Source organism: Schistocerca serialis, chromosome 2 (assembly GCF_023864345.2).
Source record: "Schistocerca serialis cubense isolate TAMUIC-IGC-003099 chromosome 2, iqSchSeri2.2, whole genome shotgun sequence".
NCBI classification, from domain to species: Eukaryota; Metazoa; Arthropoda; class Insecta; order Orthoptera; family Acrididae; genus Schistocerca; species Schistocerca serialis.
Window position 1 is genome coordinate 582258141 of NC_064639.1, and position 27899 is coordinate 582286039.

The 27899-nt window shown below is 37.7% G+C and overlaps 1 protein-coding gene across 1 annotated transcript in view; it reads right to left on the reverse strand.

The window, feature by feature from the left end:
• LOC126457597 (cytoplasmic dynein 2 heavy chain 1) overlaps nucleotides 1-27899 on the reverse strand; it is an 808157-nt gene that overhangs the window by 187599 nt on the left and 592659 nt on the right. Inside the window, exons 51-53 of the mRNA XM_050094037.1 lie at nucleotides 27462-27695; nucleotides 23060-23279; nucleotides 8204-8407 (exon numbers count right to left, since the gene is read on the reverse strand). Coding sequence (XP_049949994.1) covers nucleotides 8204-8407; nucleotides 23060-23279; nucleotides 27462-27695 — 658 coding nt within the window. The remainder of the gene's footprint in view (nucleotides 1-8203; nucleotides 8408-23059; nucleotides 23280-27461; nucleotides 27696-27899) is intronic.

A 27899-nucleotide genomic window follows, 5' to 3' on the forward strand; every position in this document is an offset into this window, starting at 1 on the left:
GGGTTTGAAGTTGGAGATATAAGCAAACCAGTCCAATCACTGAATATCTCTCATTGCAAGAGATATTTCACTTGCATTGTTCAATATGGTCCAACAGTTTCATCCACAAAAGTGAGTTCAGGGTCAAATGCACCACAGAAAAGACACATAGGTATGGAATACAATTATACAATAATGTTGTCCAGTGAGTTGGAGGTCAATATGCCCAAGCAACATTATGCCTTCCCACACTATACCATCCAGACCACCAGAATGATCATGTTTGACAACATTCCTGGGTGCATTATGTCTTCTCATCTGTTTCTGTCCACAATCACTATGGAGACTGAATCTGCTCTCATCTGAGAAGAGCACACAACACACTCCTCATTGGTCCAGTGCCTATGCTCTTGGCACCATCGCAAATCTCTGAACATGGTACACTCACAGGTCTACAACATTGTGACACTGAACTCCTTCCCCATGTGCACCTTTTCAAGAGTGCATTTTGCCCTAACTTCATTTTGGTGGATGACAAAGTCCAATCACATCAAACTGTTCTGGTGGAGGAGCTCCTGGAATGAGACGATATTCAGCAAATGGACTGGTACCAGATTCCTAGTTAAATCCCAATGAGCACGTATGGAATGCATTGGGGAAATCCACAAACACCAACAACCATCCAGCAGTTGTCAATCACGCTGGTGGAAGAATGGAATGCCCTATCAAAAAAGCTAGTTACCAATCTTATGGCCAGCAGGAGAACACATTGCACAGCATTTGTTGCCATCTCTGGTGATCACACAGCCTTTTATTGTCTTTGACTAAAAGTATCATTTCTGTCTGTCTCGGTGCATATTTCTTTCAGTTATCTTCTGTACTACACTGCAGCATTTATTTCTATGTATGATCCAAGTTTATTCAAGCTGTGTATCTTGACAGTGACACATGATGCAAAAGTTACTTTCATCCTTTGGTTTTGCACACCTGTGTAGCCCCCTAGCTTGGAGTGCTGCAGGATGTTATGAACTCCAGTGATAAGGGACAGTGCTTCCTTTTGATGCAGTTAAAAAGCTTTGGTTCAGCTGTTGGCCTGGGAACATAAGTTCACAGACTCATAAACATATCAGGTGCACACTGCCATCATTCGGCATCTTGATGTGGTTCCTATCCATATTTCATGCCAGTAAGTCAGCCAGCAAAGATCATTATGGGCACAGATGCATGCTTACATCTTGGATGACTATGTGATAAAAGACTTGGCCACTCTTCTTATATGTGGGTTTCTTTCTGATTGTTTGGTCTTGTCCCAGTTATAGACCTGCATTCTCATACACCAAGATTCTTCTATTCTGTACCACTGGTCAGAAGTAACCTAATTTGCCACCAACAGTGGCAGTTCAGAGCTCTCTTTCCTCCCAGTTTATATGTATTTCTCACGCACCCCTTCTGTCTACATCTTTGCCTACAACCATACTCTGCAAACCACAAATGTTAAGAGTCTCTTCCAACTGCTCATGGAGTATTGGAAGAATTACTGCTTGGCTCTGTGCACACAATAATTAGTACAATCTTTTCTCCATGGTTCTTACAGGAGCGATATGTATGGAGCTGAAGAATATCTCTCGATATTTCATTTAGTACTGGCTCTTGAAATTTTGTGAGCAGGCTATTGCAATATAATTTGCATCTATCTTCAGAAATCTTATCCATGACACTTTCCCATGAGTCAAACAAACCTGTGAACATAGCAGACACCCTTCTTTACATATGTTCAATATTCACTGTTAGTTGTATTTGGTTTGTGTCTAGCACACTTGAACAACATTCTAAGATGGGATGCATAAGTTTTTCCTCTATAGACTCATTGTATTTTCCCAGTATCCTACCAATAAACTCAACTCTACCACCTGCCTCACCTACAACCCACTCTATGTCATCATTCCATTTCAAATTCCTGTGAAGTTGTACACCCAGATGATAGCACATATAATCATACTTTTGTTAATAAATTCTTGTGAGTACTAAGTCAAATACTTTCATAATGTCAAGAAAAACTGCACATAATTATTTTCTTGATCCATACGTTTCAGGATATCATGTAAGTAAACCAGAAATTGGGTTTCATATTATCCCCGTTTCCATTCCAGAAACCATGCCAGTTGGCATGGAAAAGGCCATTCTGTTAGTTCATTACATTTGAACTCAGAATAAGTTCCAGAAGAATACAATAGACAGATATCAGTGAGACTGGACAGCAGTTGTTTACATCACTTTTGTTACACCTCTTGTAGACAGGTGTGATCTATGCACTTTATCAAGCACGGGCCACAGTACTTTGATCAAAATGTATACAGTATATTATGTTTAAAATGAGGGTTAACTCAGCTGAAAATTCTTTACAAAATCTGATAAGGATCCCTTAAGGCCATGGTGCCTTACTTAATTAGAATGATTGTAACTGTTTCTCAAATCTGTGTTCATTGGGTTTTATCACTGCATCCAAAAATCTCACAGCCTTATCCCATAGGTTTCCAGGCATCATATATATCCTTATACAGATGCGATTCTGGGGCTGTTTAACAGATAAAGCAGCAAACTGGGTTTTAATCACTCAAAAAGCAGTTCTCAGTACCATAAAATGCATGGTGTCCAGGTTTGTATTCACAGTACATGCAGCTGTGATGGATGATGGCAACAAGTGATGTTGTGACTGTCCTGGCTCCAGAAATTCATGGGAATGGACTGCTATCACTAGAACATTGATACCACTGGCAGTCACTGAATATATAACTGTATTGTAGAAGTATTTGTGACACCCTTGTAGAGAGTAGTCATCACAGCATATGATCTAGTTTCAGCAGAGTATACACTATCACTAACATTGTGTATGAGTCAACAATAAATCATAATTGTTACTGAGTGGCATAAGACATCTCACATGGATTTCAATTTAGAAAAAAGGAATTTACTGGATGGAAATAAATCTCATTGCTGTTCAACCAAATTTAATCATGAGCACAGATTAACAAGAGTGGAACATTTTACCCATTTTACCTTGAGTGAGAGAGAGAGAGAGAGAGAGAGAGAGAGAGAGAGAGAGAGTGTGATTAAGTTTTGAGGGAGGTGGGAAATAGGAGGGTGTAATATTTGGTCTGATCACTGATCTTCTGGCAATGTGAGAGTCTATCGGACTCTTACAAGGGAAAATGATTCTGTTACACTATGTAGCTCTTCAAGCAGTTAATGAATGTAAATGTGGTTGCTGTCTCTCTACTGGTTTCAAAATTCTGGCACTATTCTTTCTGCTCAAATTCTCATTTTATTTTTACTTTTCCATTTATTCTATGAATTGTTCCACTATTTCTGGATTATGCTTAAAATAGTTGATATGAATATTCATTTTATGTCTTGTCACTATGTTGTAGTCTACATCTACATTTACATCTACATCCTTACTCCACAAGCCAACTGACGGTGTGTGGCGGAGGGTACCTTGAGTGCCTCTATCAGTTCTCCCTTCTATTCCAGTCTCGTATTGTACGCCGAAAGAAGGTTTGTCGATATGCCTCTGTGTGGGCTCTAATCTCTCTGATTTTATGCTCATGGTCTCTTCGCGAGATATACGTAGGAGGGAGTAATATACTGCTTGACTCCTCAGTGAAGGTACGTTCTCGAAACTTCAACAAAAGCCCACACCGAGCTACTGAGCGTCTCTCCTGCAGTGTCTTCCACTGGAGTTTATCTATCATCTCCGTAACGCTTTCGCGATTACTAAATGATACTGTAATGAAGCACGCTGCTCTCCGTTGGATCTTCTCTATCTCTTTATCAACCCTACCTGGTACGGATCCTACACTGCTGAGCAGTATTCAAGCAGTGGGTGAACAAGCGTACTGTAACCTACTTCCTTTGTTTTCGGATTGCATTTCCTTAGGATTATTCCAATGAATCTCAGTCTGGCATCTGCTTTACCGACGATCAACTTTATATGATCATTCCATTTTAAATCACTCCTAATGTGTACTCCCAGATAATTTATGGAATTAACTGCTTCCAGTTGCTGACCTGCTATATTGTAGCTAAATGATAAGGGATCTTTCTTTCTATGTATTCACAGCACATTACACTTGTCTACATTGAGATTCAATTGCCATTCCCTGCACCATGCGTCAATTCTCTGCAGATCCTCCTGCATTTCAGTACAATTTTCCATTGTTACAGCCTCTCGATATACCACAGCATCATCCGCAAAAAGCCTCAGTGAACTTCCGATGTCATCCACAAGGTCATTTATGTATATTGTGAATAGCAATGGTCCTACGACACTCCCCTGCGGCACACCTGAAATCACTCTTACTTCGGATGACTTCTCTCCATTGAGAATGACATGCTGCGTTCTGTTATCTAGGAACTCTTCAATCCAATCACACAATTGGTCTGATAGTCCATATGCTCTTACTTTGTTCATTAAACAACTGTGGGGAACTGTATCGAACGCCTTGCGGAAGTCAAGAAACATGGCATCTACCTGGGAACCCGTGTCTATGGCCCTCTGAGTCTCGTGGACAAATAGTGCGAGCTGGGTTTCACATGATCGTCTTTTTCGAAACCCATGCTGATTCATACAGAGTAGATTTCTAGTCTCCAGAAAAGTCATTATACTCGAACATAATACGTGTTCCAAAATTCTACAACTGATAGACGTTAGAGATATAGGTCTATAGTTCTGCACATCTGTTCGACATCCCTTCTAGAAAATGGGGATGACCTGTGCCCTTTTCCAATCCTTTGGAATGCTACGCTCTTCTAGAGACCTACGGTACATCGCTGCAAGAAGGGGGCAAGTTCCTTCACGTACTCTGTGTAAAATCGAACTGGTATCCCATCAGGTCCTCTTTTAAGCGATTTTAATTGTTTCTCTATCCCTCTGTCATCTATTTTGATATCTACCATTTTGTCATCTGTGAGACAATCTAGAGAAGGAACTACAGTCCAGTATTCCCCTATGAAACAGCTTTGGAAAAAGACATTTAGTATTTCGGTCTTTAGTCTGTCATCCTCTGTTTCAGTACCATTTTGGTCACAGAGTGTCTGGACATTTTGTTTTGATCCACCTACCGCTTTGACATAAGACCAAAATTTCTTTAGAAAGAGCTCACTTTTAATTATCTTATGTCATAGTTTTTTCCCGTAATATAGTCCCCAGCAAGTTATTAATGTAACCAGGTATAAATTTTGTTATATTATTTTGTGTTATGTTATAGTGTATTGCATTGGCCAAGTACTCTCCTATATGATCTTTAATAAGATTTAACATGTGGCTTATTCCTATATAGTGTCCAATGAGATAATTATTCAAAGCAAGTTATACATCCCTTGAACATTGTATTAAACTGATTGATGGTGTACCACAATCCTTACAGAATTCCAAATGTTAGTTTTAAATCTGATGGTGCGCTAATTCAGTACGATACACTTAATATACAATGCCATCAACAACTACAAATGTCATTGAAACACCGGTGCTTAATAGAAGAGCTGCTTCCCCTCTGAAAGTTCCAAAAATGCCATGACAATGTGGAACACAACTGATGCAAACATTGGAAATCTTCACTCTTGCTGCCACTGAAAAGATACATGTGGCCCATAACTACCAAGCCTCTCTGTGGTGTCGTACGGACTGTCCCTAGAATATATTTACAATGGTGTGTAATATATTAAGTACTTCAAATTCATCGATGTTATTAGAGTGCAGTACAGGTTGTTTCAAAAATAATTTTACAAACTTCGGGGACAGGTTCCTTACACCAAAACAAGAAAGAAAGTTCATATTAACACATGTCTGAAAATCCTTCATTTTCAAGTTATTAATGAGTTGACAATTTAGGTGATTGCAGCTAATCAACACATAAACTCATTGTAAATGCTCAACATCTCCTGTGCGCTCAATGAATCCTAAGTAAAAAGTTGTTAGTCAAAGTCATTATAAAATATATAATAGTGAAACATCATTTACACCTGCACAATGAACTGACTGTCGCTTCCTTTCAAATACTCCCTAATGGTTTTGAATATTTTTGCAGGCTTCTGTGACAGGTTGATGAAGAGTTTCTGCATTCAGGTGGTCTGCTGAATAGACCAATTGTTTAAGATACCCCAAAAATAATCATGCAAAAAGACAGAGGTTGGAGAACATGCAGGTCCTTCTCTACCTACCAATCTCTCACAGCAGATACCAGCCAGTGCATCTCGAACACAGACTGAAATGTGCTGGAGCTCCATCATCCATAAACCACATGTTTCTACTTATTTGCAGTGGCATGTATTTTAACAGGTCTTGGAGGCTGGTCTGGATGAAGTCCCTGTAGAGAGTACCTATAAGATTAATTGCTTGGAGAACATATGGCCCTATCAGTTAACTTCGATTCCAGCCCACACATTAATCTTCAAATGATGCTGATGTCTAGCCTGTATTTTAGCAGAAGGATTGTAATTGGCCCTTATTTGTTGGTCATGGAAATTTGTTATTTCATCTCTCCTGAATGATTCCTCATTTGTAAACAAATCTGAAGACACAAACACACAAACAATGTACTGCCAGTTTGTGCAACAGTCCATCAGCAAAAGTTCGCCTTGGTGGGTGTTCAGCAGGAGTAAGACCCTGGGCACATTGAAAATGATATGGATACATAAGTTGCTCATGAAGTATCCCCCATACTGAACTTGGGGGTGTACCAGGTGCCAGGGCCCCTTGTCTTATGCTGATACCTGGCTATTCTTCGACAACCTGTGGAACGTGCTCTTCCTGGTTATGCATATGACTAATATATGGTCTTCCTCAGAAATAGTCTGTGGCACTACGTATCCTGTCTCAGCAACTCGACATTATGTGGCACCAAAGGTTGGCTGACATGGCTGTCTTTAGTCTGGAAGTGCCATATGATACAGCCTGCAGCCTCACATCCATTACCGTTCATGTGACTATATACAAAAATTGTGTCTGTCTGCTTGCAAAGTGTATATCCTGCCAGGTTTTAGTAGAGCACTTTCAGTTAATTCATTACCTGTACACAATGGACATGTTGGATCCTAGTAAATGAAAAATGTAAACAAGTCTGCCTGGCAAGAAAGTGCCATCTAGTATAGGATGAGTGCAAGGGTAAGTGAAGTTGATATGAAGGGCTTATTTAAATAGTGGTCCAAGTCCATTTTTGTTCATTTTGAGATACAGAGTCCTGAAGTTAAATGAGTGCTGAAAAATCTGCAGTTGAGGTACCAGAAATATTCAAGTATATGGCTTCTTGCTAGAGATGAATCTTTCTTTCTGTTTGTTTGGATCATTAATTTCAGAAGCATCATAGACAGAAAAGTGGAGGTAATGGACTTGTACCACTACTGAAATAAGCCCTTCATATATTGTATCTGGAAAGCCACTGAACATCAACTTTCAGACATTTGTTTACATGAACTTTTTCTTCTCATTTTGGTATACACAACCTTTCCCCAAAATATGTAAAAGTATTTTTGAAAAACTTCATATGTTAGCACTGGGCATCAATCTCACTGTTTCTTTCAAGTCCCCCAGGTTATATATTTACAATAAAAGAAACTCCCTATGGGCACAGTTTTGGGAATCCATCACTGGTATTGACCTCAGGTACCAAATATATGGATTCATTTACACAGAGTATGATTACCATATCACCTACCAATCAGTATTGGGTTGCTGGATGATTTTTGACATTGATTTCAATGAAATATTAACTAAGTTCCTTGCAAAAATCATTGGGGTCTGTAACAGATTTTTTCTGCTGTAAAATATATATATGGTGTGGGTATTACCCTTACCCCCCACCCCTTTGCTCAACTGCTCAAACATATTCCAGCAAAATGTTTTTCCCTCCTCAGAAGGATTTTGTATTAATTTCAACATCAGTATCAGTATTAAGAATAAGGATTAGCCTTGAGATAATGAATAATAGTATTTTTACTGTTTTGTATTTAAGGTGCTTTCTGAAAAATATCACCATAGTCAAATCAAACTATAAAACTATTGTTTCTCTTTCCTTGGAGAGTCAAGAAGTTTCTCACAAATTCTTAACTCTGTCTCAGCCTTATAAAACGTTTTCACTGCACCAGTAGCAGACAAGTTACTGTTCATTCACTGTTCTGTATAAATGATGTTTTTACTTTTGAATACCATGAAACTACACCAACAAACCTGTTCTGTCCATCTTTGAAACTCATCTCCAAGTTTTTGTAGAAGTCCCTCAGCTGAAGCAATTGTTTTATGAGCATGTGAAAGTTTTATCTCAAGTTCTGCTGCTTCTCTAGTGTACAAGTTCAACTGCTGTCGCAATTCTGCCACTTTGTGATCCACGCCTGTTAGTTCACCACTCAGTTCAGTTACTTGTTTCTCCGCTGCCTGTTGAAAGAAACAATTACACTTAATCAATGTGAGTTTTATTCTAGTCTTAGTGTAATTATTATTATTCAAAAAAAATCATTTGTACTATTATTAATAAATTGATGATGCAACATCATTGTATTTCTTTCATCTACATCTGCATCTACATCTACATGATTACTCTTCAGTTCACAGTTAAATGCATGGCAGAGCATCCAGCAAACCACCTTCAAGCCTTTTCTCTGCTATTCACTCTTCAACAATACATGGGAAAAACAAACACTTAAATCTTTCTGTACAAGCTCTGATTTCTTTTATTTTATTATGATGATCATTTCTCCCTAGGTAGGTGTGCACTATCAAATTATTTTTGCATACATATGAAAAAGTTGGTGATTGATCTTTCTTGAAGAGATCCTCGGGCAACCAAAATTGCCACTCCAATTTCACGATAATACAAAAAGAGCTGCCCTTCTTTCAACTTTTTTGATGTCCTCCATCAATTCTATCTGATGCCGATCCCACACCATGCAGCAGTACTCCAGAAACGGATGGACAAGCATAGTGTAAGCAGTCTCTTTAGCAGACCTTTTGTATTTTTTAAATGTTATGCCAATGAATCACAGTCTTTGGTTCTCTTTCCCCACAACAATATTTTTTTTTTTTGTTATTCATTTGTTTGTTTATTTGCTTGTTTGCTGCCCACCTAACAATCAGTTTTGATACACTGTCATAGATTTTAGTTCATATATACAAAGGTTTAGTTGACATACAAAGAGACTTTATAACTTGAAATATATAAGCATGCATTGATATAATGTGTGAAGATCAGAAATTATCATTTTTGTGTTGAAAAAACAAACTTATTAGTTATATGATAATTCCAGTTTAAGTTATTGTAATTGTAAACTCAAGTAATTAGTTGAATTCACAGCCTTTAGATTTGTGTAATTTATAGTGTAACCAAAAATTAGCGGATTCCTTTCAGTAGTCATATAGAGGACTTCGTATTTTTCAATCTTTAGGTCACTTTTCCCATTACATATATTTCTTGTCGAAATCATTTTGCAACAGATTTTGATCGAACTGATGAGTTTGCATGACAGTAAATTTGCAAGCAGTGTAAGAGGGCTGCTCAAATTGTCTCATAAACTATTTATGTAGATCAGGAACAGCAGTGGGCCTACAATACTTCAATGTGGGCATGCAAAATAATACTTCTGTTGTACTCAATGACTTTCCATGAGTTACTAGGAATCGTGACTTTCTGGCAGGAAATCAGAAATCCAGTTGCCCAACTGGGACGATACTCCCTAGGCATGCAATTTGCTTAGAAGTCATTTGTGAGGAAAGATGTCAAAACCCTTGAGGAAATCTAAAAATTTGGAGTTAATTTGATATTTGCTGTTGATAGAACTCATTACTTCATGAGAACAAAGAGCTAGTTGTGTTTCACAAGAATATTATGTTTTGAATTAGTGTTAGTTACTTGTCAGTAAATCACTTTCTTAGAAGTAATCAACATTCAGACACAGTATATGTTTCAAAATCCTACTGCAAATTGACATTAGTGATATGGGTCTGTAATTCATTGGATTACTCATATTTTCTTTTTTAAGTATTGGTGTGACCTGTGCAACTTTCCAGCCACTGAATATGGATGTTTTGACTAGTGAGTAGCTGTACATGACTGCTAAGTAAGGATCTACTGTATCAGCATACACTGAAAGGAACCTAACTGATGTACAATCTGGGCCAGAAGTCTTCCCTTTGTTAAGTGATTTAAACAGCTTCGCTACACTATTTTAGCCACATTGGAACTTGTTCTTGATTCCAATTCTGGAATATATATTTTGCCTTCTTTAATGAAGAAATTTTGGTAAACTGTCTTTAGTAACAATGCTTTAGTGGTACTGTCATCAATAATATTGCCATTGTCACTGCACAGTGAAGGTATTGGTTGCATCTTGCATTTGACACGACCAGACCTCTTTGGGTTTTCTGCCAGATTTTGAGATTTGTTGTGGAAACTATTAAAAGCATATTGCACTGAAGACTGCTGAATTTTGAGTTTCTGTGAATCTTCATCAATACTGGAGCTGTCGCATTCTTTTAAATTTGGCATAATTTTTTCATTGCTTCTAAAATAGTGTTCTGACCTGTTTAGTGTACAATGGGAAATAAGTACCATCTCTTACAAATTTATTTGGTTCATCTCTTTCAATTTCTGTTGAAACTATTTCTTTGAATTTAAACCAAATCTGGTCTCTGCTTACATAGTCGGACTGGAACAAGTGGAGACTGTCTCTTAGGAAGGCATCAAGTCAAGTTTCATCCGCTTTTTTAAATACATATATTTTGTGTTTAGTTCTTGTGGGTTTGCATGTTATGTTATTCAGTCTTGCAACAATGACATTATGGTCATTAATCCCTGTATCCATCATGATGTTCTCTATTTGCTCACGATATTTGTTGCTATGAGGTCTGCTTTGAGCAGAGTCCTGAATTAATCATTCAAAATAATTTTCTGAGAAAGCATTTGGTAGGATTCTGGATGTCGTTTCATGTCTACCACTTGCTTTCACATGTGTATATGATTTACTGGCATTCTATATGTGTTGCAGCTAGCAGTGAGCTACTACAGTATTCCAAGAAGTTGTAACTTCTATGTAGAATTCTGGACATAGTGAGGTATCTGAAGTGGCAGTTAAGCTCAAGAATATCTTCTGTTACTGAAGGATATCTTATGACTATACTCATGTTAATAAATGCCTTGTGATCTACAATAACACTGTATATATACATTGGGAACTTGTTCTTCAGTCATAAAAATATTTGTCACTATGCTTGGAAGTAGTACAAGTTTATATGCCAACTAGCTCTGCAGATGATGAAGAAATTGATGAAATGTATGATGAGATAACAGAAATTATTCAGGTAGTGAAGGGAGACGAAAATTTAATAGTCAGGGGAGACTGGAATTCGAGAGTACGAAAAGGGAGAAAAGGAAACATAGTAGATGAATACGGATTTGGGGTAAGAAATGAAAGAGGAAGCCGTCTGGTAGAATTTTGCACAGAGCATAACTTAATCATAGCTAACACTTGGTTCAAGAGTCATAAAAGGAGGTTGTAAACATGGAAGAATCCTGGAGATACTAAAAGATATCAGATAGATTATATAATGGTAAGACAGAGATTTAGAAACCAGGTTTTAAATTGTAAGACATTTCCAGGGGCAGATGTAGACTCTGACCACAATCTATTGGTTATGAACTGTAGATTAAAACTCAAGAAACTGCAAAAAGGTAGGAATTTGAGGAGATGGGACCTGTATAAACTGACTAAACCAGAGGTTGTACAGAGTTTAAGGGAGAGCATAAGGGAACAATTGACAGGAATGGGGGAGAGAAATACAGGAGAGGAAGAATGGGTAGCTTTGAGGGATGAAGTAGTGAAGGCAGCGGAGGATCAAGTAGGTAAAAAGACGAGGGCTAGTAGAAATCCCTGGGTAATAGAAGAAATATTGAATTTAATTGATGAAAGGAGAAAATACAAAAATGCAGTAACTGAAGCAGGCAAAAAGGAATACAAACCTCTCAAAAATGAGATCGACAGGAAGTGCAAAATAGCTAAGCAGGGATGGCTAGAGGACAAACGTAAGGATGTAGAGACTTATCTCACTAGGGGTAAGATAGATACTGCCTACAGGAAAATTAAAGAGACCTTTGGAGAAAAGAGAACCACTTGTATGAATATCAAGAGCTCAGGTGGAAACCCAGTTCTAAGCAAAGAAGGGAAAGCAGAAAGGTGGAAGGAGTATATAGAGGGTCTATACAGGGGCAATGTACTTGAGGACAATATTATGGAAATGGAAGAAGATGTAGACGAAGATGAAATAGGAGATATCATATAGCGTGAAGAGTTTGACAGAGCACTGGAAGACCTGAGTCTAAACAAGGCCCCGGGAGTACACAACATTCCATTAGAACTACTGACGGCCTTGGGAGAGCCAGTCCTGACAAAAGTCTACCATCTGGTAAGCAATATGTATGAAACAGGCGAAACACCCTCAGACTTCAAGAAGAATGTAATAATTCCAATCCCAAAGAACTATCAGTTTAATAAGTCACAGCTGCAAAATACTAACGTGAATTCTTTACAGACAAATGGAAAAACTGGCAGAAGCCGACCTGGGGGAAGATCAGTTTGGATTCTGTAGAAATGTTGGAACACGTGAGTCAATACTGACCCTACGACTTAACTTAGAAGAAAGATTAAGGAAAGGCAAACCTATGTTTCTAGTATTTGTAGACTTAGAGGAAGCTTTTGACAATGTTAACTGGAATACTCTGTTTCAAATTCTGAAGGTGTCAGGGGTAAAATACAGGGAGCAAAAGGCTATTTACAATTTGTACAGAAACCAGATGGCAGTTATAAGAGTCGAGGGGCATGAAAGGGAAGCAGTGGTTGGGAAGGGAGTGAGACAGGGTTGTAGCCTCTCCCCGACGTTATTCAATCTGTATATTGAGCAAGCAGTAAAGGAAACGAAAGAAAAATTCGAAGTAGGTATTAAAATCCATGGAGAAGAAATAAAAACTTTGAGGTTCACCGATGACGTTGTAATTCTATTAGAGACAGCAAAGGACTTGGAAGAGCAGTTGAACGGAATGGATAGTGTCTTGAAAGGAGGGTATAAGATGAACATCAACAAAAACAAAATGAGGATAATGGAATGTAGTCGAATTAAATCGGGTGATGTTTGTAACGCCGGAAATGCATATCCTCCTATTTCCATCTATTGTACTATAAATTCTTTTCCTTATTTTGTCACCTGAAGATATGACAATTCTGTCTCTTTATATATTGTAATTGTTTTACTATTTGTATATATATATTTATGCATCTATGCCGACGTATAATTGGTTTGATTTGTAAATATTATTTGTATTTTACGCTGGGTCTTGCCTAGGGAAAAGTATGCTGTCGAACGAATACATCGATAGGTTGTGTGGAGAACAAAAGTGTTTAGGATCTTTGGTAGTGTGAACTCGGCGGCGTGGAGTGCGGGCAGAGCAGGGGGGTCTGGCGGGAGTAGTGCAGTGGAGCAGGTGTGTTGTGTGATGCTCCTGCGAGTTGCCACGCTTTCGGGGTTTCACAGCATGTAATTGCGCTCGAATTTCTATGATAGTTTCTGACACGGTGTCGCGGACGGGAAGCATTAGCTGGCGCACATCTAGAGCCCGTTTCACCTGGTGACCGTGTCGAGAAGAAGGGACGCCAACATCCAGCTTCTGCAACAGCGATGGCCGACAATGAGTGACTGTCGCCACCTACTCGATCGACGGCTTGAAACCTTCAATCAACCAACAAGGAAGACTGGAAGCACATAAAGTTTTAGACTGTATGGCAGACCTCAGCTTTTCAAACTGTTCCATTTGCATAACTATAATTACAGCAAATTAGCATGAACATTTCTCGCTCATTGTCCCAATTGCATTACCAAGCAGGGTCCCTTCCTTTTCCGGAATGAACCCGAGTGTCGTTGAAATTCAAATGCCAGCATTAAAGTAATATTCCATTTCACTGCTTTAATTTCAAAGTTCAGTTAAAGTATTCGTAGCTGGCTACAATATTTAGATCACACAAGCACAAATTAAGAGTGCGAGTTTTGTTACCGTATTTTAGCTTACCTGTGACTGCAGCTCAGCTTGGTAAGTATTAAATTTTACTATTATTAATTGTTCAGAATCATTTAATTCAAGTTCAAAGCTAAATCTCTTATTTCTAAATTGCGTAGATTCAAGTAGCTTTTGAAATGATTATTGAGGTAGCCCAAGACTAATCGTATTTTACTGAATTTCGATGTGCTTCAGAAACAAAGCTACTATTAATTTCAGTCACTAAATTAACTTTCACTTTCCGGTTTTATTAATTCTTTTGCTAAATTAAGTCAGAGTGTAGCGAAATTTATTACTTCTGACAATCTTTCAGTTTTCACAATTCACGTGTCAACCTTCAGTTGCCACACTTCTAGTGCTAATTATATGTGTAATAACCTTTCTTTTTCAGTTACTACAGTAATTGTCCATAGGACTGGCGACCGTAATTTCCCCCAAATCTCTAATATCTAATTACAGCTAGTTAATTGTTAACGTAATGGCCACGCATTTACTTTCTTTATTAACTTTACCCCTTTTCAAAATTAATATCCACCAGTTTCATTTGCATTTTTCCTTTCATTTAGATGTAACCGTTTCCTCCCTCTTTACCGACAGATTAACTTCGGTGATAATTGCTTTTCCCAAATTTCCATTAGGTACACGCGGTTTAATTTTTCACTGTCATTAAGGTCGATAAGTGAGGGGGAGGTTACATGCTGAGGGATTAGATTAGGAAATGAGACACTTAAAGTAGTAAAGGAGTTTTGCTATTTGGGCAGCAAAATAACTGATGATGGTCGAAGTAGAGAGGATATAAAATGTAGACTGGCAATGGCAAGGAAAGCGTTTCTGAAGAAGAGAAATTTGTTAACATCGAGTATAGATTTAAGTGTCAGGAAGTCGTTTCTGAAAGTATTTGTATGGAGTGTAGCCATGTATGGAAGTGAAACGTGGACGATAAATAGTTTAGACAAGAAGAGAATAGAAGCTTTTGAAATGTGGTGCTACAGAAGAATGCTGAAGATTAGACGGGTAGACCACATAACTAATTAGGAGGTATTGAATAGAATTGGGGAGAAGAGGAGTTTGTGGCACAACTTGACAAGAAGAAGGGACCAGTTGGTAAGACATGTTCTGAGGCATCAAGGTATCAAAATTTAGCATTGGAGGGCAGCTTGGAGGGTAAAAATCTTAGAGGGAGACCAAGAGATGAATACAACAAGCAGATTCAGAAGGATGTAGGTTGCAGTAAGTACTGGGAGATGAAGAAGCTTGCGCAGGATAGAGTAGCATGGAGAGCTGCATCAAACTAGTCTCAGGACTGAAGACCGCAACAACAACAACAACAATGCTTGGAAAGCCAGAGATCTCAAATCTATCAGTGAATACACCGTGTCAACTGAAAAATTAAGAAAATTATTTCAAAATGTAAGTCTATGATACAGAATGTGACCGGTATTTGGAGAAAGCAGATATATCACTGAAAACTAAGTGCTACAAGAAAAAAGTAGCAGTACCAGAGAAATTACTGAGAAAAGATGGATAGCAAGTATTATAGTATCTTATCCTACCACAAACCTTTATGTCAACAGGATGAGAAACTACTTACAACATAGTAAAGTAATTTACAACACTGAGGCAGAGTGGTCTTGCAAGGTAGACAGGAAACAAATGACATATTTATGCAAATTGGAGGTCAGTACAAAGACAAGAGAATTTGGAAGGAATACCAATTACAAGCAAAAGGACTGAAAAGACTGTAACAATGAGTTGTGGGACACATAGACGTCAAACATCAAATACAACAAGATACATGAGAGAGAGATTTCACAATAAAAAATAATGAAACATCTCCACAAGGAAGAAGATGTCAATGCGCACATTACTTTCAACAAACCATCTGATTACATGTAGCATGCAGAACATTTTGGCAGACAGAAGGTGATACATTTGACCAGGATGAGAAGTTTTGGCACATGAAACCAGGGGTATTGATTGAGAAGAATTACAGACTGAGCTAAATGAAAGTCAAAATAGATAAGCTCCAGTAGCAGACAACCTTACCATGGGACTATTTTGATATACATCTGGGAAATCAATGGAAGGAAACTGTTGCAGTTGATAACCGCAGAGGAATCAGTTTATCAGACTCTGGATACAAGCATTATATCAGAATAGTGAAATCTCAACTCCATACAATCATGGGACTTTCTAGAAGAACAGAGCAGTTTTTGTTAGGTTAGATTCTATGCTACTAATGTTATCATCATGAAACAGGTAACTGATAAAAGAACAGGGTGAAAGCACAGCACCTACTGCGTACTTATAGTCTACATCAAAGTCTTTGACAGTTTACTACGGAAAAAGCTATAGAACATCATGGGTAGAAACAGATCCCTACTAAGGCGATCCTGCCCCCCTCCCCCCCAAACATACACACACACAGACACACACACACACACACACACACACACACACACACACACACACACACACACACAGATTTACCTTTCTATGGTTTTTTCGACCTTTGGATATGTGCATATTAACAACATGCCCATAAGTCTAGCACAGTGGTTAACAAAAGACCTTATGAATTTCAATGTTTTGACATATATCAAAGTTTCATTTGCACCAGAATAACAAAAATATATTATAAATAAGTAAGGCCTAATTCCAGCAGTTTTACACGACCAGATGCTTCAGCAATGCAGCCAATGGCCAATGGCAGAGCTTATGTTTGTATTCACAGGCATAACCAACAACTCCTGTAATATTCTTAGTCAGCCACAGAAGGCTTATTCTCGAATTCAGCAGACTGTACCAATCGAAGCTTGGGAGTTACAAAATGGGGCAAGTAAATGTCATAGAAACCAGCTTAAAAATGGAGAATACACTCCTCTGTAAACAACTCTGACAGAAATGTGGGGAACCAGCTACCTCAATCCTCATTCACCATCCTCCCAAAAAAATTTATCTTTCAAACATATTCATGTTCTTTCAACACAGAACATTCTAAATTCCTTTTCTCTTATCTCTCTTTGTAGTGAAGTCTTTATACCTAGTATCTCCCTCTCACTGTCACCGTCTATATTTCTCTTCCTCCCACCGTCTCCATTTTCTTCCACTGTCACTTTCTCCTGTCTGTCTCTCACACCGTCATTGTCTTCATACCTTTCTCTCACTCTTCTTTACCTTCTCTGCCACTTCCACTGTCTCTCTGTCCTACTGTCATTGTTTTTGTCTCATTCTTTTACTCTCCCATTGCCGCTGTCTCTTTCTTTTCCACTTATGGTCTGCCATTGTTTTCTTCAACCACCACTGTCTCTCTCCACACATATCCTTGGAGATAGTTTACTCATGGTTTTGACCTCTTAACATGTGTGCATAGGGGATGGGAGAATGTGGGCAAATTTTTTTGTGTTAAAGTTTGCCAATCTGGGAGGTGCTGGGGAGAGGGGCGGGGGGGGGGGGGGGGGGGGGGGGATACCTCCAGCCTGTGTATGGTCCCCACTCATCTCTGTTTTCCATTTCCACTGTCTCCTCTCTCTTTTGTTCCCACTGCTACTATCTCTATCCATCTCTCTTTCTCTTTTACTGTCACAATCTCTCAAAGACTATCACTATCTCCCCTCTCTTTGGCTCCCACTACTGTTTTATTCATCCATCTCTCATTCCCTTTCACTGCCACTTTCTCTTTCCCACTGACACTGTCACCTGTCTCTTCCACCATCACTGTCTCTCTACTACTCTCTTCCAGCACAAAAAAGAGTGAATATGTTCACACACCAAAATTTTTGGCGTGAAAGATGGAATAAGAATGAGATTTTCACTCTGCAGCGGAGTGTGCGCTGATATGAAACTTCCTGGCATATTAAAACTGTGTGCCGGACCGAGACTCGAACTCGGGACCTTTGCCTTTCGCGGGCAAGTGCTCTACCAACTGCTCTACCAACCGAACTACCCAAGCACGACTCACGCCCCGTCCTCACAGCTTTACTTCTGCCAGTACATCGTCTCCTACCTTCCAAAGGTAGGAGATGAGGTACTGGCAGAAGTAAAGCTGTGAAGGAGACGATGTACTGGCAGAAGTAAAGCTGTGAGGACGGGGCGTGAGTCGTGCTTGGGTAGCTCAGTTGGTAGAGCACTTGCCCGCGAAAGGCAAAGGTCCGGAGTTCGAGTCTTGGTCCGGCACACAGTTTTAATCTGCCAGGAAGTTTCAAGATGGAATAAGGATTGAGGCAGTAGGTTCCCCCACTTTTCTGTCAGAGTCTTTTAAAGAGGAGCATACTCACCTTCTCTGTGCTCTGACTGGAGCATTTACCAGCTAGTTCTCTTCTTTCCCCAGTTACTGCAGGGGTTACTGCTTATATAAAACAAATTCTGTATGCCAGTAAAGTTTTATTTATATACTTCAACACAGTTACATACCTTGACACATAGCAAAAAAATATGCATAATATTAGGCTCACGCAAAATCGTCTGTCATCCAATGCAAGTTCACTTTATACTGCTTTATATAAAAATGCACAACTTTTTAGGCTATACCTACAGCAAATCAAGAAATGTGGTACAAGGAATTTCATATGACAAAATAATTTTTTGTAATGTGCTTACACCACCAGGTGGCTCCAACAAATAATATCAAGGTCAAGATAGCCTTTATAAGGGTTATGTGCCCATTATGCAGAGAAAGCGAGTGATAATGTTTTAAAGGTGAAAAAAATGGCAATACAACACATACTTTGGTGCCCTCAGAATGCATGTGATGACCCCAGAACCTTGTCATGTGTTCACTACTTCAGTTAAAATTATATTTATGCCTCAGACCAGATATTACATGCATGTTTTATGTCCGTAAGTATGGTAACATCAAACCTTCAGATCTCAGTAACGAATAATGATATTAAAAAAAAGTTTCAAAGTTCGCCAAGAACATCGTCTTAAAGAATATATGGTAAAAATACCAATGATTTACCATAAACAGAAATTATAGAAATGATCTGCCCCACAACTGATAATTTTGGTACCCAAAAATCTTTGGTTCTTGGGGGTTTCTTAGGAATTGCCTATGAACAAATGGTGCTTTCACAAGATGACTAAGGCCCGGCCTACACCACACATAATGCAAAAGAAACAACCAGTTTTCTCATTTTTCCTTGGCTGGAAGAAGCGTGTAATTTTTAAAATTTTAACCCTGTACTGTGGAACAGTTACAGTATGCCCATTCTACCAATAGATATGCAAATGGTCACTAGGCTAAGTGCTATCAAAAACACTTGACCCCTCATCTCTGTGACCAATAGAACCCAAGACATGAGTCTGAAAAATCGCATGTTCTTCCTGCAGCATTTTGGAACACATTGGTACTGTGCACTGTAGTACATAGACCGACTGTTTCTCTTCCACCTGTTGTGCTTGTTTCCTCCACTGTCACATTTCATGCAACTCTTTAGTCAGCAAAAGTTGAGAAAAATCAGAACTCTTCAGTCAAACAGCATATTTGTTTCAGCACCCGTTCACCGACCTTTGAGATCTTGTAATACCACAGCGAAGTAGCAGCATGGAGTCCACTTTTGGTTTTGAGTGAGCTGTGTAAGTGGCAGCTGTGTGAACTAAATGCATTTTGTCACATACATCATGTCAGCAACAAACATCTGTTCAATAATAAATATTTCTTTATGATCATGTTTCAATGAAATGACACTGTGGAAACAGGATGCGCTTATAGTAGTCAACCAAGGAAAAGGCTTCTCCTTGAAGGCAGAAGTTAGGATCACAAGTCGGAGAAGAGCTCAAATACCTATCCCATTTAATACTTCAATCTTCTGACCTCCCACACCCCATCAGTTTTTGCACTCCTTAGCAGGTGCCTATCTCACCACACTCTTGGTTCAGCCCTAGATAGAAGGGAAGAATCAAAAACATTACTTCTACAGTCAGGTTTCATCAGTGGGAAAATAGCAATAGCCTTCTATTGAGACTCTTGCTTGACAATAATCAGGTGATATACTCCAATTATGAAGCTGTAGTGAGCACTTCTGGAATTGAAAAAATTAAAGTAACAGTACAATTCTGAAATTTCACTGAATAAAACAGAATCCATGGTAATTTTGTGGTACATTTCAAATCTGCTGCTAGGTGGTTATTAATAACAAATCCATTATAATGTCAGCCAGTTCACTTTCTTTGGTTGTACACTCTCACCTTTTGAAAAACTTAATATTGACAATAAAACTGAACAATTTAAAAGAATGTGTAGTGTGATAAGGAGCACAATAAGAAACAAAAGGAGGGAAACAATGTTGAAGTTGCAAGTGTACTTCTTGGGTTTGTGACAGGACAACACTACTTCTTCAAAGAACAGTTTTGACATCTTTTGGTAGTTACAATTAACGCTGGCTGCATCTGATCATATTTGCAGCCCAGCAGCACAGTAAATGCCCATGTCACAGGCATGAAAGCCCTCTCTCCAGCCACTGGCAGGGGACACGATGAGTGCTATTTCCATTCAGCTGTAAGAGCTCTCTTGTACCTGTGTGGTTCTTCCTCATGCTCCCAATAAATTTTGATGCCACCACAGAAATATCAGCAGTTATGTCTTGTAGCTCATGCAGCACTCATGAGAAATCTTCTTTTGTGTAGGAATGAATTACTATCGTGGTTCCATAGGCTTCAATCCTAAGACCACGCCTGTTCTTTCTATTGAAAACTGACCTTTTGTCTTATACTGATAAAAAAGAAATAGTGTTCTTTGCTGATGATACGAAAATCATAATCAAACTCAACGGGGCTGCTGGTGCTGCTCACACACTCTGTGGCCAAAAAGTAATGGAATTTTTTTAATTTCGCAGGCTTTATAATCCTATTTTCGAATTTTATTATTATTGTTATTACTTTGTTGGCATACGTGTTCCTGATGTACATTTGTATATTCAGCTGTTTTGATTACTTAATTTATTGTTGACAGTCAAAAATATTGTACATGTTTTAGACAGCTCAGTGTACTTTTCCTTTCAAAAAAGATGGATTAAAGAAACTGTATTAAATTTTTCTTGAAAAATGAAATAAAGTGCAGCACCACATTCAAAATGTTGACTGTGGGCTTTAGTGAAAATACTACGAGTAAGATAAGAGTGGTGTAAACATTTCAAAGAAAGTCAAGAAGAGGTTGAAGATGACAACCACTCTGGATGGCCTGGCACATCAGTTACTGACAACAGTGGGAGAAGTAAAGAAATTGTTCTCAAAAATTATTGAATCACCTTCAGAGAGTTTGCTAATGGCTCATGCCAAGCAATTTTTTTGGATGGTCCCTTGCAACATCTTTCTATTTGTAAGGCAGGAGAGAACCACTGATGAGACAGAAACAGAATTGCTGAAGGAGTTGAACACCATAATGAAAAGTGAGCTAAAGAAGTGCTGTCAAGATTTGAAAAAGTGCTGGCAGAAGTGTATTATATCTGAGGGGTATTACTTTGAAGAAGACACAATTGATGTTGTAAAATAAATACAAATCCTTTAATAAAAACAAAATTACCATTCCTTTTTGATCACACCGCAATATACAACAAATCTTGTGATAACAAGCATTTGTAAGATTCTTTGAGAAGTGTGTAGGTCAATAATTGCTAAAAATCAAAACTTCATGAATCAGAACAACAGTCCCTAAAATTGTACCATTTCCTTAACATCAATTTTCCATACATACAAACAATGTAATTACCTACATACACGCATTCTTTATTAGATTATTAAGTAGGATATAATACAGCTGCATGGTTTGGACAGTCAGTTTCTACACAACTTTATGATTTTTTTATTTAGGACTTTCTGACCTTTTTGGCCTATTTATGGAGTTAAGCAATAGAACCTTCCTCTAAAAGAAACCCTACACCAAATGGCAGTTCAACACAGAAAACATAAACTTATTCCATCATAAATTAAATATGGTGCAGCGCACTGTAGAACATGGTATTTCTAGTCCAGAAAATATTACTAATTGTTTTGGAAACTTGCTGCACATTTTAATAAAAATTTTCCTCTTACTGTATACCGAGAAAAGCAGCAAGTACTGTAAAGTGGATTACTGCAGGCATAAAATCATCTAGTGTAGAAAAAGATTTCTACACAGGAAACTAAAATGCAACAAAATTCCTAACACTGCAACCTATGTAAAAGATTACATAAAACAATTGTAAAATAATATATTTATTTGGAGAAGTGTAAACAAGTCATAGGCACTTTTTCAGTGCTCAAAGATGAAACAGGTGCTGCAGCTAGTAGCCATGATATTTTGTAAACCACAATAGAGGACAAAATTTATTGCAAATCTTTTTCAAATGTCAGGACTCTTTAATGAGTGCATTATAAATGCAAATAAATCAGACACTAATGTAAAAATTATGCTGACAAGATGAATTTTTTTGCTACTGAGTGATTTGAAAAAGGACCTTTTTAGTAAAATCAGAAAAGAAATCATCAGCAGGATACGATGAAATACCAAACAAAGTGTTAAAAGAAGACGTAGAAATAATTGCACAGCCACTATCCAACATTGTTAATCATTCAATTGAAGAATGTTGTTTTCTACATATTCTGAAGAATGTTGGAGTTAGTTTACTATTAAAAACATGCAAAAAAGAAAATATGCGAAACTATCGTCCATTCTCTCTTCTTCCGAATGAAAATATCTGAAAAGGTTCTCACAATCCACATTCAAAATTTTGAACAATAATTTAAGACAATTTCAAAAAACACTACAGGTTTCAAAGTACCAGCTATCAAAATTGCCTTGTCTGAAAATAACTCCCTGCTAGCCACAGGAAGTAACGACTATCAAAGCCCTTCAACAGTGAACCACTGCCTGCTGTTCTCTAAATGGCAAAAATATGGGTTTCAGGGCAATGTACTAAAATGGTTTAGGTCACACCTAACCAACTGAAGACTGACAGTGATTATACTATCATAAAGGGGAAATTGTACTTAAGAATGGAACAAAACATTACCTCCAAATCACTTTGAAGTGCAATTTGTTCTCGCTCTAGTGGTCGCACCTTTTCTAAAGTCTTGGAATACCTCACTACAGCAATGACCCAAGCAGCTAATGGTGCTGCTGCTGATGATGCTCTCTTTGCATTTGCTGGTTCCAAAGATTCCTTACGTTCCTGTATAAGACGCTCAACATGAGCTCTGGATTCAGGAGTCACTGACCTAACATCAAATGTTCTGTTGAAACAGATAACAGCAATAAATTAGTTCATCATTTAATAACAACAATCACAATAATCTTAATTGGCTAAAATGTAATGTTAAGTAAGTTTATGTCTTATTGTTCAAAAACTAATTCACTACTAAAAAAACTTGCTTTATTATCTTCATTGAGCAATCATCACAAAAAAACATAACTGTATTTTCATGACATGTATGCAGTTTCTGCTAGAATGTTATTATTTACATTATTAACTATTAGTATTTACAGTTTATTGCTCGAAATACACCAAAATTTAAAGAACTCTTAGAATATCTGTACAATTTCCTCTCTGTTGTTAGTTACCGTGCTTTATAGTAGGTAAGTTCTGGTAGAATGTAAATTCTTTAGGAGTAAAGGAGATCACTCATGAAACCAGAAGTGTTGAGTTGTTGATAGGTATACACAGATAGGAAAGAAACTTTCCTAGATTTTAGGATGAATCTTTTCTCGAGCTAGAGTACAAGAAAACACACACACACACACACACACACACACACACACATGCTCACACACGTGCGTACATGCTTGTGCTAAATGGTGCTGGTTGGATGCACATTGCCGGCATAATGTACAAGTGCTGGTGTGTGTGTGTGTGTGTGTGTGTGTGTGTGTTTTGTTTGCGTATTTGTACTCCAGCTTGAGACAGGATTCATTCCAAAATCTGGCAAATTTTATTTCTTTACTGTGTGTGCCTGTTGACAACTCAAGGCTTCTGCCTTTCAGTGAGTGGACTCCTTTACTCCAAAGTATTTAGTGTGCTGTTTTTCATGTTAGCTGATGAAATGTAATGTTCAATCTGCTGTGAAGGAGTTTTCTGTCTAAGTTTACATACTGTGGTTTGTTTCAGCACATTTTGTTTCTCTTTCTGAAACTGAATTACTAATTATATAATGCTTCTCTCATTGGGCATAGGTGCCTTTTTTCCTCTGTTTTCTTCATGACTGAAATATCTCTCGTCATTTACATGACTACCTTTGTTATCTATGTATAATCTTTATTACCTAACAAGCTGAATTTGTCTCTTAATTGAGTGTTGTATACTCCACGATTCTTAAATAAATTCTCATAATTTCCATTTGTAATTTTGAGATGATGAGTCTCTTTTTCCTTACCTTTGTATTTATTTTTACTTGTATCAATCATAGAATTCTATACAATTTTATTAATGTTTCAAAAAATATGATCATGTCTATTATTAGTTTGACTAGGTTATTACTAAGTGTACTTTACTGTTCATTTGTTCTAGAAAAATGTGTCACAGGCAAATACATTATTCTTTTTGGAAATTCCCAATGAACAATTGTCCTTTCCTTTTTTTTAACTTTTGCATTAAAATATGCATTATCCTTATGTAGTTGGATTTGTCATTATTCATCAGCTATTGTAATATTTCATCAGTAGTGGATTTAATGACAGTTAAACAGGTGTGTATCAAGAATGCCAACTCCTGAGAGGCCTGAAAACTCCTGCTTTATGCTTTTTTCTAAGATAAAGTTTGCTTCAAAATATTTACTCTCATAAGGTAGTTAATAATTTTGCACAACAGAAGGGGAGAAAAAAGGGCATAAATACACTGCCAGAAAAAAATTAGTACACCCCTTTACAGATTTCCAGTTTGCTGAAGATTCATCATTGCAACAGTGCATACGGAGTACATGAAATGATTACATTTACAGATCAATTATAAAGGAATTCTGAAGTACCATGTTTTGACCCATGCTGAAGCACCCATATTATTAGGTGGTGTAGCTTCCAGAGGCAAAAATGTAAGTGCTGTCTCTGGCATCCATTCAATCATACAGATGCCAAATACTATCCTGAGATATGTTATGCCATGTCTTGTCAACTTCTTCATGTAGTTCTGTAAAGAGTTGTTGGTTGAGGAGTCAGTCAAGTCACATCACATCCCACACATGTCAAATTAGACATCACATCCCATACATGTCAAATTGGAGACAAGTCCAGAGATCATGCTGGCCAGGAAAATTGCTGCACATTTTGCAGAGCACCTTGAGTTTCACAGGCAGTGTGTGGGCAAGCATTATCCTGTTGGAACACAACATCACCTTCTTGTTGCAAGAATGGCAAAAAAATTGTTCTAACAACACTTTGTACATACTGAGTGCTGGCTGGTGTCCCCTGTAGGAACACCAATGGTGAACAAGAGTTGTAGCTTATCACAACCCAGACCATGAGGCTTGGAGCAGGTCTAGCGTGTCTTGGACGAATGCACTATGAGACATTGCTCCCTGCCAATTGGAACACAACAATTTGACCTCTTTCAGACTCTTCAGGTGGCTGCAAGAAACATGAATGCATCTCTGTGGCATGGTTGCCTGCTTGCTTCACCTGTGTGCACCACACTGAGCCTTTTGGCTGTGAGCATTCCCTATTAAAGGGTAGACACATACGGTGCTCTGGTAGCTATGCCACTGCGATGTCTATGGGTGGATGATGTTGAAATCCTTATCAGTAGACCTAGTATCCCCCGGCAATTTGTTTTCACATGTGTCATGTCAATAACAATGAGCACATCGTGTCCAGCCTAGCTTTGCGAGATACCTTCCTATCAGAATTTAAGATGTTGTTGCTGTTCATCTCTAGTTTCTAACAACTTTCTCTTCCTGGTAGTAAATGTTTATAAGGTCACAAAGTATTGATGCCTCAACACCATCATCACCTAGAGCAGTGCCTGAAGTCTGTCCACTATGCCCACTGTATCTTTCAACAACTTTTTTGGTTAGGGGCCAATTCCCCTGCATCGATAAGCAACAAATGCAATCCCTAGCCATCTCTGTTCACGTTCAAGTACACACCAAGAAAGCACTAGATATAACTCATCAGTGCTAGAGTACATCTGAATATTTGCAATGGCCAATAATTCAGTTTTACTCAGGTGACTGTGACATTTTGGTTTTGATTTATTATCTGCTCATAACACGCAACTTTACATGCATGACATTATTAACAATGAAGATACAGAACAAAGTTAGATAATACATCACTAATAATAAAAAAAATACAAACAATTAGAGAAATAAAATGGAATACTTAGCACAATACACAAAATACAGTCAGGTAGTGATCACTTACAAGTAAAAATACGTAATAAAGCATGTGTACTGGTATTCTACACATACTATGTACAGCTACCTCATGTCAGTAATTAGTGCATTAAACTTCAAGTCAACTAATTGAATACTAACACTCCCAAAAAAGAAACAAACAGTTAGAAAAAATTAATTAACATTACTCATCACAAATAAATAAGCAATTTCTTCTGTTCACCTCTTCACAAAGGCATGTAAGAAAACTGCTACTCTAAACACTGTGTATAAGCTAGGTACAGTTGCAGCTGCCAGACGCTCACTTGCCTACTACTACTGTATTTCTTGCATCGCCAAACAATGCATAGCATTCTCCAAAGTTCATAAAATTTATGTGAATATTCTCATCAAAGTATTATTTGATAAACATATCAATTGTTACATAGAATTCTGGTCCAAGATCGGCAGCTGTTAGTTGTAAGTGCGTGAGGTGTGCTTGCTTGTGTGTGTGTGTGAATGGGCTGTCTCTCTCTTTTACTAATGAAGGTTGTGGCCAAAAGCTTCATGTATGTGTCTTTTAATTGTGCCTGTCTGCAACTTGATGTGTCTTCTTTACAGTAAGTAGAAATCTGTCTTTTCCTACATTATATTAAAATTTCATTCATTAGTGGATGCACCTTCATCAAACACATTAAATACAATAATTAAAGATCTCATTTGCATTACTTTTTTATGAGCTCTTCCAGCCTAAATCTTCTGCAAAGAAAAATGCTTTTCTCTTCCAATATCTTACTCTAAAAACTACCTGTATTCCCAAAAATGAGTACTATAGCTGGAGCTTCATAAATATATCACACAAATCTTCAGGATAACGCTTGTTATGCACATATTGCACATTATCAAAAAGATTCTAGGTTTGTCCTATGCAATTAACTAATAATTTAATGCAACATATTGCATGATAGAACCTCTTCCTATAAATAAGAGAAACAAAAAAATCACAGAAACCTGAAAAAGTTATTCATTTCCATTTTCATAAAGCACATCCCAAAACAGTATAATGGCAGAAGATCAGATTATTAATGAAGCAGTTTTATACTTTGCTCTTACCTAATCTCCTCCTTGACACCTCTTTTAGCTAGGAAGTTTTTCATATTGTTCCAAGAAGTATCACGAATTCCCATAAGGCTAAGAACACATTCAAGTATATCACGTATGATTTCTGGTGGTGCCCGAAGTGAACGAATTTCTGAAAGTGACTCTGATTTTATGTTGCCCACAGCAGCCCTTGCTTGTTGTATCACAGGTTCAATTTCAGCTAGTTCTGCATCTATTTCTTTTTTCCTGCAAGAAAATGAATTGCCTTTCAGTTGAAAATTGTCTGTAGTATCCCTGTGAAAAGGTCCTAGATAAAAATATTATGCCAATTGTATATTAATGATAAGCAACTAAAAAAATATTTTATACAGGGTATTGAAGATAATCTAAATATAAAATTATTTTCTGTAGCTACTCATCTGTTTCCAGATCTTAATAAGCAAAAGCCTA